This window comes from Geotrypetes seraphini, chromosome 9 (genome assembly GCF_902459505.1).
Source record: "Geotrypetes seraphini chromosome 9, aGeoSer1.1, whole genome shotgun sequence".
In the NCBI taxonomy this organism is placed as follows: Eukaryota; Metazoa; Chordata; class Amphibia; order Gymnophiona; family Dermophiidae; genus Geotrypetes; species Geotrypetes seraphini.
In genome coordinates this window covers 50,608,802-50,625,628 of record NC_047092.1, presented here as the reverse complement: position 1 = coordinate 50,625,628, position 16,827 = coordinate 50,608,802, and the positions used below count along the sequence as shown (strand labels likewise).

Here is a 16,827-nt window from a genome sequence, read left to right as displayed (position 1 = left end):
CCCTATACTAGACTATTTCTTCTCCCTAACTGCAGTGTATACCTTATTCATATATTCTGGGAAAACAAATTTATATTATTATCCGACTAGTACATGAATAGCAGCCACATGTTTTCAAGATTGCTCAAATATATTAATGCACCATGTACAATGAGCTCCGTTACCTTATAACAGATATTGTCTAATGAAAGCAGAAAGTTCAGCCCATAAGTAATGAAACCCAACAGTGCAGACTTGATTCAGCGATTTCCAGGTTAAGGGAATAAATTCAGAAAACTAGGAACAATTTAGACACACACACACTATAATTATCAATTTAGGGCTCCTTTTACTAAGCTGCGATAGCGGTTTTAGCACGCGCTTAGAGCGGGCTAAATTGCTCCGCGTGCTAGACGCTATCGCTAGCACTGAGCTGGCATTAGTTCTAGCCACGTAGGGCGGGTTTAGCGCGCGCTAAAAACACTATCACAGCTTAGTAAAAGGAGCCCTTAATGAAATGGCAGGTAGGTATGCCATCAACTGTGGGTGTAATCTTCTGATTTATTAAAGGATAATTATGTTTTTAAATGTCTGTTAATTTTAATTATGTATTTTTAATATGAACGATATTGTAAATCACTGTGAACAGTTATTGCTGGTAACAGCAGTATATAATTTTAAAATTTCTCAGACAATTCTGAAAAACCTAGAAATACTTTTCTGTGCATGCAATGGATTTCCTGGACACATTCCTCTTCCTGAATCCCTTCAATAATATAAAAACTTAGGAGACTGTTCTAGAAAAGGAGTCGGCATGGCATGGCACAGCACAGCACATCAGTGAGCTTTTCCTGTATGTCATAAGTGCCTTTAAGCTTAGTCAACCTAAGAACTGGAACTCTGCTGCCCTTCCCCCACCCCCCATCCAAAAAAAAGGACGCGCTTTTGCTGAAGAAGAGCGATGTGTAATTGGATGAAGGTGGCAGCAGTACTTAGCCTCTGTTTCTCATGAATTCATCAGAAATAGAAAAATTGCATGCCCCTTTTTATCTCTGTATTCAACTGAATATTTTTCTAAAGTGTGTAGAATCCTCAGAGGGCTCACTTTCCTTTATTTAGAGTTCATAGAAAGATAATATGAGCCAATGTCTTCAATGGCTCTTTTTTTTGTATATTTTTAAAAACTTTTTCTTCTTATATATAAAGTGCAAATGTAGCAGTTTTTTGTGCAAACTTAGTAGTAATAAATATAAGATGCATAAGAACTTATCTTATTCTTAAAGTGCATTGCGGGAGCGCCTCCACCGATATGACATGTTTCAAAATTTTCATCAGGGTTGTGGCTCCCAGCCCAACATTAGCAGGCAGTTCTCTCATCACGTTCCAGGGAATTTCATTCAGCATGTTCTCTCTTAGGTTAGACCATCTTTTGTACAGTTGATCATTATCCTATCACTTTCATGATACGTCTGTTTATTCTTATTACTATTACAATTACGCTTTGTTTTTTTTTATAATCAATGAACATTGACATTACATAATTACCCCCTTTTAAAAAAATCATTTATACATGTGGTCATTCATTATGTCATGATAGGTTGCTTTTATGTCTTTTTATTATTATTTATTTTACTATGTTGGTTAAAATGTTTTACTATGTTGGAACTACTGCAGCAAATTTGCAACTTATCCCTGAAAACAGGCGAGATCCCGGAAGATCGGAAGATAGCCAACGTTACGCCCATCTTTAAAAAGGGATCAAGAGGTGACCCGGGAAACTACAGGCCGGTGAGCCTGACTTCGGTTCCGGGGAAAATGGCAGAAGCACTGATAAAAGAAAACATCGATCAACATTTTGAAAAACATGAACTTCTGATAACCAGCCAGCATGGTTTCTGCAAGGGAAGATCGTGCCTAACGAACTTATTGCACTTCTTCGAAGGGATCAACAAACGGATGGACAAAGGAGACCCCATAGACATCATATATCTAGATTTCCAAAAAGCCTTTGACAAGGTGCCCCATGAACGTCTACTCCGGAAACTGAAGAACCATGGGGTGGAAGGAGACGTACATAGATGGATCAGAAACTGGTTGGAGGGTAGAAAACAAAGGGTAGGAGTGAAGGGTCACTACTCTGACTGGAGGAGGGTCACGAGTGGTGTCCCGCAGGGCTCGGTGCTCGGGCCACTGCTATTTAATATCTTCATAAATGATCTAGAAACAGGAACGAAATGCGAGATAATAAAATTTGCGGACGACACCAAACTATTTAATGGAGCTCGGACTACAGAGGACTGCGAAAAGTTGCAAAGGGACTTGAACAAATTAGAAGAATGGGTGGCGAAATGGCAGATGAAGTTCAACATTGAAAAATGTAAAGTATTACCGTACATGTGGGGAGCAGAAACTCGAGGTACAACTATACAATGGGAGGTATGTTATTGAATAAGAGTACCCAGGAAAGGGACTTGGGGGTAATGGTGGACATGACAATGAAGCCGTCGGCACAGTGTGCAGCGGCCGCTAAGAGAGCAAATAGAATGCTTGGTATAATCAAAAAGGGTATTACAGCCAGAACGAAAGAAGTTATCCTGCTGTTGTATCGGGCGATGGTGCGCCCGCATTTGGAGTACTGCGTCCAATATTGGACGCCGTATCTTAAGAAGGATATGGCGTTAGTCGAGAGGGTTCAAAGGAGAGCAACACGTCTGATAATAGGTATGGAAAACCTGTCATATTCTGAGAGATTGGAGAAGCTGGGTCTCTTTTCCCTGGAGAAGAGGAGACTTAGAGGGGATATGATAGAGACTTACAAGATCATGAAGGGCATAGAGAGAGTAGAGAGGGACAGATTCTTTGAACTTTCGAAAAATAAGAGAACAAGAGGGCATTCGGAAAAGTTGAAAGGGGACAGATTCAAAACAAATGCTAGGAAGTTCTTCTTTACCCAACGTGTGGTGGACACCTGGAATGCGCTTCCAGAGGACGTTATAAGGCAGAGTATGGTACTGGGGTTCAAGAAAGGATTGGACAAATTCCTACTGGAAATGGGGATAGAGGGGTATAGATAGAAGATTACTGCACAGGTCCTGGACCTGTTGGGCCGCCGCGTGAGCGGACTGCTGGGCACGATGGACCTCGGGTCTGACCCAGCAGAGGCATTTCTTATGTTCTTATGTAAAATATGTTTTTTTAAAAAAAACTTTTATTGACAAAGGTTATTTATAACCATACATATCTTTTAGCCGTAATCAGAATCAATCATGCTTGCAATTGCCATAAAATTAAATTGATTTGTTTGCCGGTGTTCCGTCAGCGTACAGGCTTTGAACTTTTTAATTGCACTGTTCCGTATTCAGATGTTTGTACAAGTAGGATCTGTCGTACCTGTTAAGAGAATCCTATAATATTTTTCTGCATGTAACGGTATGACCCACACAAGTTATTTATCATTATCTCAGGCACTAGTATTTATAGTGGGTTTGGATATTTCAATTTTTGATAGTAAGTTTGTAACTACATTTAGTAGGCCCACTATTTAAGACACTTGCTTTATGACATAGCCGTGATTTATCCACTGCTCTTAAGGGCAGCCTCATTTTACACGGTTCCTTCCATTCAGTTTAGCTAATTTTGTTAGAATTGGTCCCGTTACCATGTGATTATGTTTTCAATATATGATTTTACTTTTTATCTATTTTTACGGGCACTCTGATATGCTCGTTTTAGGTTTGGTAGTTGGCTCGCATACACAACAATGCCTGCTACTTTGTTACCCTATTGAACGAATTGTACAAACTATGGGCCCCTTTACTAAGCTGAGCTAACGGTTTTAGCATGCGCTACATTGTCGCTGGCGTTAGTATTTTCCACATAGCGTGGGGTTAGCGCGCGCTAATCTTTAGCGTGCGCTAAAAACGCTAGCACAGCTTAGTAAAAGGAGTCCTATATTTCTGTTTATTTACAGTACCGCAGCTTTGGGCTTGGTAGTTGACTTGCACATACAACACCTGTTATTTTGCTACCCCACTGAACGCATTATGCATTTTATATTTCTATTTATTTATTTATTCTCACGGATGCTTCTCAGTCTTGCCACCTCCTCTCTAAGTTCCTTTACTTCCTTCAAGAGAGATTCAAGCTGAAGACAGCTTGCACATGGAACTACTCTCTCTGCCTGGGTAACATTTTCCAGAGCCTTTCCTCAACCTAAAACACTAATCTAGACTAAAATACTGTTTTGTTTTAAACACTAACAGAGACTCTCTCAGGCTACACTATTGCCTAACTGATTTTGCTGAGCTAAAAATAAAAAAAGAGAGAACTACAATGATATAACCTACTGAAACACAAGTTTATTTCCCCAAGTTTAAATGCAGGCAGGCAAGATATACCAATGGATGTTTTTTTTCTCCTTAGCAGAGCAGATCCTCCCTCAATACCTCTTTAGGTGTGGGGAAAAGGGCAAGTTTCCAGATCTGGTGAGAGGGTTTGGGGGTTAGGTTTTTCAGGTTTGTGCAGATTTTCCTTGTTAAGATCAACTGGAGAAATGTGAAGGGTAATTTAAGAGTAGTATAGAAGTATAGTATAGTAGTATAGAAGTAATTTGAGCCTATGTGGGGTTGGACAGAGGCATACAGTAGTTCACAGGTTGCTGTGAAAACTATCTTTAATGCTGAGCCTCTACAACTTCTTAGAACCAGGCTTACTGAGGGTTAGGCACTAAGCCAGAATTCCTCCCCTAAAGGGATACCTGTGGAGTCTGATCTCTTAAGAAACTCCTTAGAGTTCAGTCTCCCTTTCAACCGTCTCTTCCCCATGCATCTCTACCTCAATCCTATCTCTCTCTTATGCCCAACAATTTTCCCTTCTTTCTTTCCCCACGTGCACCATCTCTTTCCTTCTCACTCATACACTCATGCCCAACAAATCTCTTTCTATTCCCTCCCTCCTATGTCCCAAATTAGTGCCCCTCCTCTCCCTCGTGTCCCATGTTCATGCCCCCTCCCTTCCTTCTGTGTACCAAGTTCGTGCCCCCTTCCTGCCTGTCCCAAAATTGTGCCCCTCTCATGTCCCAATGTGCTTCTTCCCCCCTCCTTTCTCCCAGATCATGCCCCCTCTCTCTCTTACTTGCTCGCTCCAGTGCCGCACTTGCTTCTTTCAGCCATCCAGCTGGGCTGCTGCTTCCTGCGTTTAGTGGCACTTGTTGCAAGGATGCAGGCAGTGGCTCTTACACGCTGCATGTGGCTGACCCAACAAGCCTTCCCTCTGACAAAATTTTCTTATAGCCTTATCCCATCAATATGTGTGAATAATTTTATCTTAAAGTTCTTTTGGCAGCTCCATGTTCAGCCTGTTTAAACCTTAGCTTCAAATTCAAAGCATGGAACACAAACAGGTCAATTCTCCATCCAAGAATACTTGTATAAACTCAAGTACTGTGGATGGATACAGATGGGATCCATTTAACTTACCATGGATTCTAAGCCAATGTGTGGTGTTATTGGAGGTTACAATAAGGGAGGTGTGAAGACAAATACAATCACAATGTTTTGGTTTTATTCTTATTACTTCTTAAATATTTCCATAATTGTTCTTTCAAGTTTAAAGTATAGAGAAGGTTGTGTAGATTACTGAAACTTCTATTTTAAAACATTTTGAAATGTATAGCATAATATGTGTATAAAGGTGTGAACACTTGAAACTATATATTTTCAGCTTCTAATCAGTTAAACTAAACTAAAGCTTAACTTTGTATACCGAGTCATCATTCTGAGAAGGCTCAACTCGGTTTACAGCAATTAATAAACAGGGAATGATTTACAAATGATAAGTATAAGATAATAGCAAAATTTCAAAATAATTCATTTTCAAAATGTTTGGCAAATAGATCAATTTTTAAAGATTTACGGAAAAATTGAAATGAACTGGAACTCATTAAAAAGAAGGGGGGAGATCATTTCAGAGTTGAGAGAATTTAAAGACCAAAGATTGACTGAAGATCTTGACTCCTTTAATCCCTTTTTTAGAAGGGAGAGTTTAAATTGTTGGATACCTCTTGCAAAGGAGAATCGGTAAACATTCCAAAATAAAGGAATAAGAGGATTAAAGATACCATGTAGATAGATTGCTTTAATATATTAATGCACTATGTACAACAAACTCCGTTACCTTGTAACAGATATTGTCCAATGACAGCTCAGTCCATAAGTGATGAAACCTAATAGTGCAGACTTGATTCATTGTTATACATGTGACACATTATAATGGATATTGCAAGTTACATTTCATCATATTCCAATATTATTACCTGCAAGCAACATTTGGATTGGCGTTTCTTGAGAGCAGCAGTTCTACACACTTCACAATCTTCTCCTCTGATGATCGAGCATTACATGCTACCATCAGTACAGTATATTTATCTATATCAAAAAGAATTGAAGAAAAAAAATCTGGTTACACAATCAGGATTTCACTTTAAGAAATTTTTAAATTAGTATTTTAAGTTTACTGTTGTAAATTATGAGGCTAAAAAGCACCACACTGTTTACTGCACCTGTTTCCCTTCTCCCCAATCCCCAGACTAAATCCAGCAATTATCTCCCTTCCCTTCAGCTCCAGCAGGTCCATGTCCATCAGCCCAAGCAACTACCCTCCCCCTTTCGTGGGTGCAGCAGCAACCCCCCCCCTCCCTTCCTATCACTGGTCCAACAGGACCCCAATCCTCACACCTTCCCTCCCGATGGTGGCCGGCAAAAAAGCAAAAAAACCTGCAAGTGCGACTCCTGGTTTGGCCCCTACGTGCCTCCCGGGATGGGCATACCAGCCTGTTGGAACGGAATCTTCCTGCACGCAGGGCTGCTTGGACCAGAACCTTCTTGCTGCCGAGTCCCTCCTTATGATATAACTTCCAGCCAGAAGTTACATCAGAAGGAGGAACTTAGCGTCAAGAAGGTTCCAGTCTGAGAAGTTCTGCACCACATGTGCAGGAAACTTCCGTTCCTGGTATGCCTGCCCCAGGAGTCGCACTTGCAGGTTTTTTTGCTTTTTGTCGGCCATCATAGGGAGGGAGGGTGCGAGGCTGCTGGATCGGTGATAGGGAGGGGGCTGCTGGACTTGAGAGGGGGGGATGCTGCTGTACCCGCGATGGTGAGATGAGGCTGCTGGACGCGCAATCGCATCACAGAGGGCACGGAGGCAACTTGCGGCAGATACTTCACTGCAGGGACAAGGCCATGCACTGCTCTTGTAGTAACCAGCTTCCCTCCCCCCATTTCTGCAGGTTACCCACAGCTACCAGTAACATCATTCTCTAGTTGCGAGATTACCTGCTGCTGTCCTCAGCTAACACCTGCTAAAGATGAGTAACTATGCTTTATCAGAGGACCAGCAGGCAGCATATTCTCACATGTCGGACTCCTTAGCTGCCAAGAGAAGAGGGTTATTGACAACTATCATGAGTCTGGCAAAACCAAAAGGGCTAGAGGGAAGTTGGCATCTAAATGGAGCTTCTGGGAAAACAGGATAGAAATCGAAATAAATAAATAAATTTTGTAGAACTACTTGGCCAAACAGAATGATTCTTGAATGATTCTTGAAACAATAGTGGGATGTGAAGGAGTGAATTGAGGACCAGGTGGTGGTTGCTTTATAGATATCCTCGATGGGAGTGGAACATAGATGAGCTACTGAAGTCATCATTGCTTGAACTTTATGTGCAATGACATGTCCTTCAAGCATCAGCACAGCAAAAGGAGATTCAGTCTGCCAGCCATGTGGAAATGGTTCTCTCGGTGACAGGAGCTCCAAGTCTGTTAGGATCAAATGATCGGAACAGCTGAGTAGAAGTTCTGTGAGGTTTGGTCTGATCCAAGTAATAAGCAAGAGCACATTTATGGTTCAATGTGTGAAGTGCTGCTCCACAAGGGTGAGAATATGGTCTTGGAAAGAAGACAGGGAGAACTATAGTCTGGTTCACATGAAATTCCGAGATGACTTTTGAGTGTGAAGAATCACCCCTATCATGTTTGGTCATGTAATACATGGCTACCTGGTTGTTCAGATGAGTACATAGCGTGTTCAGATGAGTGCATAGCGTGTTGCCGATTCTAGAAACTAAAGGAAACTGATGTGGAGAATTTTCTCGTGAGGATTTCAGCTGCCTTGAATATGGAGCCCCCACTGAGCATGGAAATAATTGTTAATATTTTTTGATTTGGTAGAACGTGGAATAGCACGGAAAGATTGGCCGGTAATGACCACCACTGAAGGGACCAAAGAGTCTCCGAGGTCACTCATAATCACTTGGATAGTGCTCCAGTGGCTTGAAACCATTGAGTCAAGAGTGTCCACTGAGGTTCCTTGAGATGTAGATGGACAAACGGAATTATGTGAACTGTAGATGCCAGGTGGCAAAGGAGATGCATTATTTGAAGTGCAGTGATGCGGTGGACAACTTCTGGCATATATGTATCAGAGTGTTGAGCCTCTGTTGAGGTAGAAAAGCACGAGCTTGAATTGAGTCTAGAAGTGTCACAATGAATTCTACAGTTTTGAATGGGTTGTAGATGTGATTTCTGGTACACTGCAAATATGAGAAGTTCCAATAGATGAACTGTTGAGTTTGTGGCCTAGTGAGCTTTTGAGGCCTTGATTAACCAGTTGTCCAGGAAAGAGAATATATGAAAAATTGCATTAGTGGAGGAGAACAGCTATTACCACTAAGCATTTCATGAATACTCTGGTGTACTCTGTACTGGAAATGGCATGTTCCCATTCAAAACCGAAAATATTTCCTGTGGGCAGGGAGAATGGAAATAAGGGAGTACACTTCCTTAAGGTCTAGAGAGCAGAGTCGATTTTTCTTTTCTAAAAGTGGTAACAGGGTTCCCAGAGAGATCATGTGAAATTTCTCCTTCACTAAGTATTTGTTGAGAGCATGGAGGTCCAGAATTGGATGGAGGCCTCCAGTCTTTTTTGGTATGAGGAAATCATTTTGAGTAGAACCCTCGGCCCCTCTCCTGCAAAGGAACTTGTTCTATGGCAATGAGCTGGAGGAGGGCTGAGAGCCTCTGATAAAGGAGGGTCTTTTGCTGAGAGTTGAAGACAGACTCTCCTAGAGGATGATTCAGTGGTCTTTTCTGTAAACAAAGGGCATAGCCTTTACTCACCACTTGAAGGACCCAGTGATATATTATAAAGGGGACACTGATAATAGTGGGCAAGTCAACCTTCTATGGATAGCCTGTGGCAAAGATTGAGATATGATGACAATGCTCTCTATTATGGAGTCAAAAGAACTGCTGCTGTTTGGATTGAGGCTATGATTGGGTCTTCTGCTGCCTCTGTTGTTGGGGCACCACCGATTTTATGAGCAACTGGATAAAGGCAGCTAGTTATATCTCCATTCTGAATAGTAAGTGGAGTGTTTAGAGATATTATAATATCTCTTTGGTGCTTGAGACTACATCGACTTAGTGGATGACAAGCTGGTCATTCAGTCAGTGTGTCTTTTGATCTTCTGTGTTGCATCTTCAATCCAATCTCCAAAGATATTGTCTCCTATACAGGGAATGTTGGAGACTCAGTTCTGTATTTTGGCATCTAGGTCTGAAATTCTCAGCCATGCCTGCCTATACATGGCAATAGAGACTGCTGAGGTGTGTGAGACTATATCAAAATCATCAAGTGCATTGCAAACTGTGTGCCTTTTGAGATTGTAAGTGTGCCGCGGCTCACAGGACAGGAAGAGGCTCCAGCACCTGTGCCAGCTGACTTTTACCATCACGTTGCGCGTATCTGCCTGCCTCGTCTCTGTGCCCCTGGGACACCTGTCTTACTCATCTCTGCGCCCCTGGACCAGCAGCGGCAGCTCTGTGTGCTTTTAACTTCGGCACACAGCTGCCACTAGCAGTAGTTTAGCCCGGTGTCATCAGGCAGCCTCGGGGCCTTTGCTAGGCCGGCCCACATCGCATCATCAAAGCGGATCGGCCTAGAAAAAGCCCCGAGGCTGCCTGATGAAACCAGGCTAAACTACTGCTAGTGGCAGCTGTGTGCCGAAGTTAAAAGCACACAGTGAGCTGCCGCTAGCAGTGACAGGAGGTATTGCTGGACAGGGAAGAGAGAAGGGGTACTGCTGAACATGGAGAGCAAGTAAGGTGGAAGTAGTACTACTGGACAGGGGGCAGGAGGAGGGAAGGAAGAAGTGGTAATGCTGGACAGGGGAGGAGGGAATGGAGAAGGGGTACTGCTGGAACATGGGGAGCAGGGAAGGGGTACTGCTGGACGGGGGGGAGGTAAAAGGAAGGGAGAAGAGGTGGTGGACCTGGCAGAAAGGGAGGGAAAGGAAAGGTGCTACACACTGGAGGGGAGGGTGAGATGGTGCATGGGGAGAGAGCATATTGGGTTGGGGGTAGGAAGGAGGGATGCCATTTGAGAAAAGAGGCAAGGACAGAGAGGGAAAGCATGCAGGAGGGAGAAAGTGTTGGACTCATGGAGAGAGCGAGATGGATGGGTAGGACTGAAAGGAGGGAAGGAAAAATGTTACACTCTGGGGAAGGGGGAGAGGGTAGAGAGTGAAATGTTGGACTCATGGAGGGAGGGAGGGTGGGAGAGAGAGAGAGAGAGAGAGAGAGAGAGAGAGAGAGAGAGAGAAATGTTGGTTGGGGGAAGGAAGGAGTACCAGAGGAGAAGCATGCAGGAGGAAGAAAAGCATGCAGGAGAAAGAAATGTTGGACAGGTGGAAAGGAAGGAGAAATGTCAGACTGGGAGGGGGGCCAGAAAGGAGATGGTCTGCAGGGGGCATAAAGGAGGAAGGGAAAGAGAAATGTTATACCGGGGGGGGGGGGGGGGGGGGAGGAGAGAGATGACTCAAGGAAGGGAGAGATATCAGACCAGGGAATAGAAGGGAAGGAGGGGAGTCTGGTAGAGCTATAGAAACAACAACAGTAGTAGTAGTAGTAGTAGTACACTTCTCCCTCCATATTCGTGGTTTCAGCATTCATGGTTTCGATTATTCATGGTTTTTAACTTGCTGGCTCCTCCCCCCAAATTACATCAGCTTGCATAGAGAAATCGCTGATTCCAAGCATTTACAGAGAAAATCGCTGATTCCCAGCATTTTGTTCACCGTGTTTTGCCTCTCCCTCAGAAACAGGTCAGGTCTCCCACCATGTTATTCGTGGTTTCACCATATTCACGATGGTTTTTAATTGAAAACAGCAAATAACATATAAAAAAGTTATTTGTGTTTTTCAGTATTTGCGGTTCTGTTAATCCCCTATCACAGCAAATACGGAGGGAGAAGTGTAAAGAGAGTTGCCAGATTATGGGAAGGAGAGATGAGGTGCCAGACTGGGAAGGAGAGAGAGATAGTAGATTTTGAGAAGAAAGCAGAAAAATGGAAATACTGAATGTTAAGTTGCATTACATTAGTGATTTCGATTCCGCCATTACCTTGCAGTTCAAGGCGGATTACATAAGAAGTTATCTAGACATTTCCAGAGGTATTACAGAGTGGAGTGGGTTGCTACAGAGGATTGAGATGATTCTTGCGGTGTTAGTTTGTATTTAAGGATTTCTTGAATAGCGTGGTTTTTATTTCTTTTGTGAAAGTATTGTAGTCAGGGTCCTTGGGGTCATGATCAGTAAATTGGAGAGTTGGTAGTCTAGTTTTGCTGTTTGTATGGCTAGAAGGCCATCATACAGTGTTTCTCGTTTGATGTCTCCGATTGGAAGGTGCGTGAATGATGTGTGGGTTCTCCTATGTCTGGTAGTGGTAGTTTAGATTAGGCGGTTGTTCAAGTAGGCTGGGCTGTCTCCATTAATGGTTTTCAGTTGGTCATTTGGGATGCACGAGATGCCGGAGGGTCTAGGAAACGAAAGATGTTGTTTTTTAATATATGGGAGCCTTATCTGCAAGTCTTACATCCTAAGGTTCGCAGTGCGGTTTTAAGATGGTGTCCTAATTTATTAGTTGGGTTGGGAGAGTAATGGTGAGTACTGGTGGGGCGGGGTGGAGAGTATCTGGTGGGGGGGGGGAGGGAGGAGAGGGGGGTTTGAAGAGGGGAAATGGGGTGTATTGAAGGTTCTCACAATTAGTCAAAGATAGGATAAGTGGCTCGGGGGGAGGGAAGGGGTGGTGTGACATTTTTGGGGTTCATAAGAGTACAGGGCTTTGGAGTACCTTTCCACCCTCATTAATCTCACTTAACCTATATAATAATAATAATAATAACAGTTTATATACCGCAATACCGTTAAATTCTATGCGGTTTACAAAAGATTAGTGGAGTACAAGTTGAGTTGACGTACAAGTTGAATTAACTTAAGGGATGTGGGGAACAATGGGGAGAAAGGGCAAGGGAGGGGAAAGAGGGAAGTGGGTCAACTATCTAGGTATTTCAGGAATAGGTGGGTTTTGAGGCGTTTCCTGAATACCTCATAAGTGGTGGGCAATAGGAGTTGTTCTAGGTCTTTACCCCATAGAGCAGCCTGATGTGAGAGAAGATGCTCATGGTGTTTTTTTAGTTTGCATCCTCTAACCGGGGGAGAAACGAAGTGTGAGTGGGAACTTCTCTTGTGTTTGTTGGCTGAGAAGGAGAATAGGTCAGTGATGTATTTAGGGGTTAGACCGTAGAAAACTTTAAAACAGAGGCAGGCAAATTTAAACTTTACATGAGCTTCCATCGGCAACCAGTGTAGCTGTTTGAAATATGGCATCACGTGATCGAACTTCTTTAGACCGAAGATTAGTCTGACCGCAGTGTTTTGCATTAGTTGTAATCGTCGCATATTATTTTGGGGGATTGCTAAGTAGACGATGTTACAGTAGTCGAGTTGACTTAATATGAGGGATTGTACCAAGATTCTGAAGGCAGAGTTATCAAAGTATGCTTTAATGGATTTAAGTTTCCAGAGGGTGAAAAAACTCTTTTTGATTAGGGAGTCCACCTGATCTTTCATGGTGAGGCATTGGTCCAGAGTTACACCCAGTATTTTAATGGTGGGCTGTATGGTGTAGTTATGATTGTTGATGTCTAGTGGGGTTTTGGTGTCAAGAGGGCGCAGTGAAGCGATAAAGAATTTTGTCTTCTCAGTATTGAGCTTGAGTTTGAAGTCTGTCATCCAATGTTCCATCAAGTTTATGGCTTCTGATGCTTTTGGAATTGTTTCCGAGATAGAGAAGGAAGGGGTGGGAGTTTGGTTGATATTATTCTCTTATTATATATGCTTGTTCTATTATTGTATATGATGCATTATTATTTATACTGTGCACCTTTGGAGTGCGCTGGTGTTGCATTTGCTGTGTTTGCATCAATAAAAATTGTTTGAACCTAAAAATAGTAGACAGCAGCTCTGGTTGCTCTTTCTTGCTTCTCCGGCTGCCCTCTCCTGTCATTCGCGGTCGGAAAATACTGCAAATGACTGGGACCGCGAATCGCCGACTGCGAATGACCAGGGGGAGCACTGCATAGTGATTGAAATGTGTCAGTTTTGAGAATTTATATCTGCTGTGTATATTGTGTGTATATGAAAAATGAATGGAAAAATATTACATTACAATTAGTAAAGGGGATGGGATCTGGAAGAAGGTGGGTCTTGGGTGGAGTTTGGGAGGTCTGTGGTTGGGAGTACTCAGTTGATATTTGTTAGACTTCCCTGCTGGCACGCCCTACTGGCATTTCAGGGCCTGTCTGGAGGGCCTCTGCACATGCGTGGATGTCAGCTTGATGATGTCATGCATGGATTAATTTGTCAAGGGCCCCTAGCCGCACAAAACCATTCAGCGTCTTTTTTTTCCTCTCTTACCTTATCCCCCCCCCCACTTCAATTCAGCATCTGTCCTCCTAAATATAAAGCACCACTCAGCCTCTTCCTATTATTGGGCCATCTCCCTCCCTTCCCCTCACCTTCACAGATGCTTTCTGAAAGCGAAGTTCTCTCTCTTAGACCGGCCCTGATGGGGAAGCCCTTGTCATAAGTTGCACACACGCAACTCCCCAGCTTTTCCTATGATGCAACTTCCGTTTTCTGCAAGATCGCATCAAAGGAGAAGCTTTGTGGAAGCTGTGCGCATGCAACTAGTAAGTGCTCCTCTGGTTGCCACGAAAGTGAGGGCAAGGGGAAGAGATGCCTTTACAGCTGCCCTCCCCTAACGTTGGTGGGCCCCTCCTGATGTTTCAGGCCCAAGGCACGTGCCTACTGGGCCTACCCTTTAATCCGGCCCTGATGTTTTTGGGCCCAAGGCACATGCCTACTGGGCCTACTCTTTAATCCGGCCCTGTGCACACTTCTGGGTACCTCAAGCCGTGGCTACTACCTTTAGTGTGCCCCGGCTCGAAAAAGTTTGAGAGACACTGCTCTAGAAGATCATTTGTCAGATGCTAATAAGAGTTAAGATGTTCAAAAGATGACTTTTATTGGGTGATTTCAAATAAAATGTCATGTAGAAATAATAGTTTAAAATTCTGTTGACTAGCACAGAGCCTTGAAAGACTATCCAAAGTTTTGTAATCTTTGCCTACTGGAGTGCTTGTGTAAGTTCTGGAATTATTTGCTTGCTTCAAAGCAGATTCTATGTGCAAGGACTGGTGTTATAACTATGGTCTGTCAAAGCCTAGGAAAGATTGAATTCTGTACAGGGCATTTTTAAAAATTTATTTAGTATTTATATACTACTTATAGCCTAAGTAGTTTACATAAAGGTACTCAAGCAATTTTCCCTATCTGTCCCAGTGGGTTTACACTATCTAATGTACCTGGGACAAAGGGAGATTAAGTGACTTATCCAAGATTACAAGGAGCAGCTTTGAACCCACATCTTCAGGGTGCTGAGGCTGTAACTTTAACCACTATGCCACTAGAGCAGAGAGTGGAACTTCCCAGTTTTTGAATAAGGGTTACTTCCTAAGAATGTGGAGAGGAACCCTTACATAGTCTTTGGGCATCTCGTTATAGTCAAGAGCAGGTGTGTCCAAAGGTTGATCTCGATTGACCAGTATATTGCAAAGGCAACGCGAGTCAATTGCGGAGCCCATTCTGGGCTCCGCGATAGACTCACGTTGCCTTTGCATTATCCCTGTTCCCCGACGCCACAACAGACCAGCAGCAACTGCAGAAGCACCGGGCACACCAGCCTTCCCCCATGAGAGGAAGTTCCGGGCCAGCCAATCCCTGCCTGGCTGGCCCAAAACAACCTCTCAGATGTCAGAATTGACATCAGGGGGAAGGCTGGTGGGCCCGGCACTTCTGCAATCACTGCTGGTCTGTTGCAGTGTCGGGAAACAGGGAAAACTCGGCGGCAACAGTGGCTTGGGGGCCTGTTCCCAGACAGCCCTGGCAGTGGCTTGAGGAGAAAGAAAGGACAGACAGAAAAAGAAAGGGGAGACAAAGACAGGGAGGCAGAACAGGGACAGAAAGAAAGACAGACAGTAAGAAAGAGGGACAGACAGAAAGAAAGGGGGGCAGGGAGACAGAAAGAAAGAAAGGGGGGCAGGGAGAGAGCGAGAAAGAAAGAAAGAAAGGGGAGGGGGCAGGGAGAGGATGAAAAAGTTGGGGTAGGGAATGGAGTATGTCGGGTGGCAGGCAGGGAGAGAGGAAGAAAAAGTTGGACTCATGGAAGGACAGAGATGTTGGTTGGGGAATGGAATGAGGTCTGGAGGAGACGAAGAATGCAGGAGGTAGAAAGAAAAGAAATATTGGATGCACAGTCAGAAGAAAGTGCAACCAGAGACTCATGAAATCAGCAGACAACAAAGGTAGGAAAAATTATTTTATTTTCAATTTAGTGGTCAAACCATGTCCGTTTTGAGAATTTATATCTGCTTTCTATATTTTGCACTATGGCCCCCTTTTACTAAACCGCAGCAGCGGATTTTAGCGCAGGGAGCCTATGAACATCAAGAGCAGTGTGGGGCATGCAGCACAGCTCCCTGCGCTAAAAGCTGCTATTGCAGTTTAATAAAAAGGGAGGGGGTATATTTGTCTATTTTTGTATAGTTGTTACTGAGGTGACACTGCATATTTTAAAGTCATCTGCCTTAACCTCTTTGAAACACCCTCCCCCCCCCCCCCCCCCCCCCCCCCGAAAATAAATAATTAGCATTTTCTCTGTGTACAGTGTGCTTTGTGTTTTTTTTTTTTTTTTTTTTATTGTTGGTAGATCATTTTGTCTTGGTCATTTTAAAAGAAACTCACAAGCCAAAAAAGTGTGAGCTCCCCTAGTAAAGAGAATCCATAAGTTCTGCTCAAGGCTGACTCAGATTCCATATTAATTGGAAGTGCCTGCCCCATGTCTAATAAACTTTGTAAATAACACACATTCTGGAGGCGACTTTCAATGAGGCGGTGGACTAGATGGATCAGAAGGAATCCCATAGGACTCATCTACAGACAAGTCAGGATAGTGGCTAAAAGAGTGTGGTGACAGGTCTGAATCATACTTCTCAATGTCAGCCCTTGCTGAAGTAGATTGTCAACTTGAGTGTCAAGGAAAGCATTGAGAGTGTGATGAGCTGAGCTCTCTGGAAGACAGATGTCTCCTCGGCTTGGACGTTTGAAGTTGTGGTGTCCGAGATCAATGCCTCGATGGGAGTCTGAAGGTGGTGCTCGGACTAGGTTGAGACTGATGGTTTGGTGCAGATATTTGCACAGAGTATGGCAACATCCCATCTAATTCTATCTGCAACAGTGCTCAAAACTGTTCTTACGGAGATGGCGCCAGTACCAATATGGACAAGGGTATATTAGGTGCTGGTTGCATTTGGTGTCAAGGTATTGGGGACCTTGAAGTCGAGGCATGCCTCATAGGAGACATCAACTGAAGAGACGGTAATCCAGCACTGG

At 43.5% G+C, this 16,827-nt stretch overlaps 1 protein-coding gene across 2 annotated transcripts in view; it reads right to left on the bottom strand.

Annotated features, from left to right (window-relative positions):
• Positions 1–16,827, bottom strand: part of ASZ1 (ankyrin repeat, SAM and basic leucine zipper domain containing 1) — a 146,023-nt gene that overhangs the window by 92,409 nt on the left and 36,787 nt on the right. For both annotated transcript variants that reach the window (XM_033959758.1, XM_033959759.1), the window contains one exon: positions 6,293–6,404. In XM_033959758.1, the coding sequence (XP_033815649.1) occupies positions 6,293–6,404 (112 nt within the window). The remainder of the gene's footprint in view (positions 1–6,292; positions 6,405–16,827) is intronic.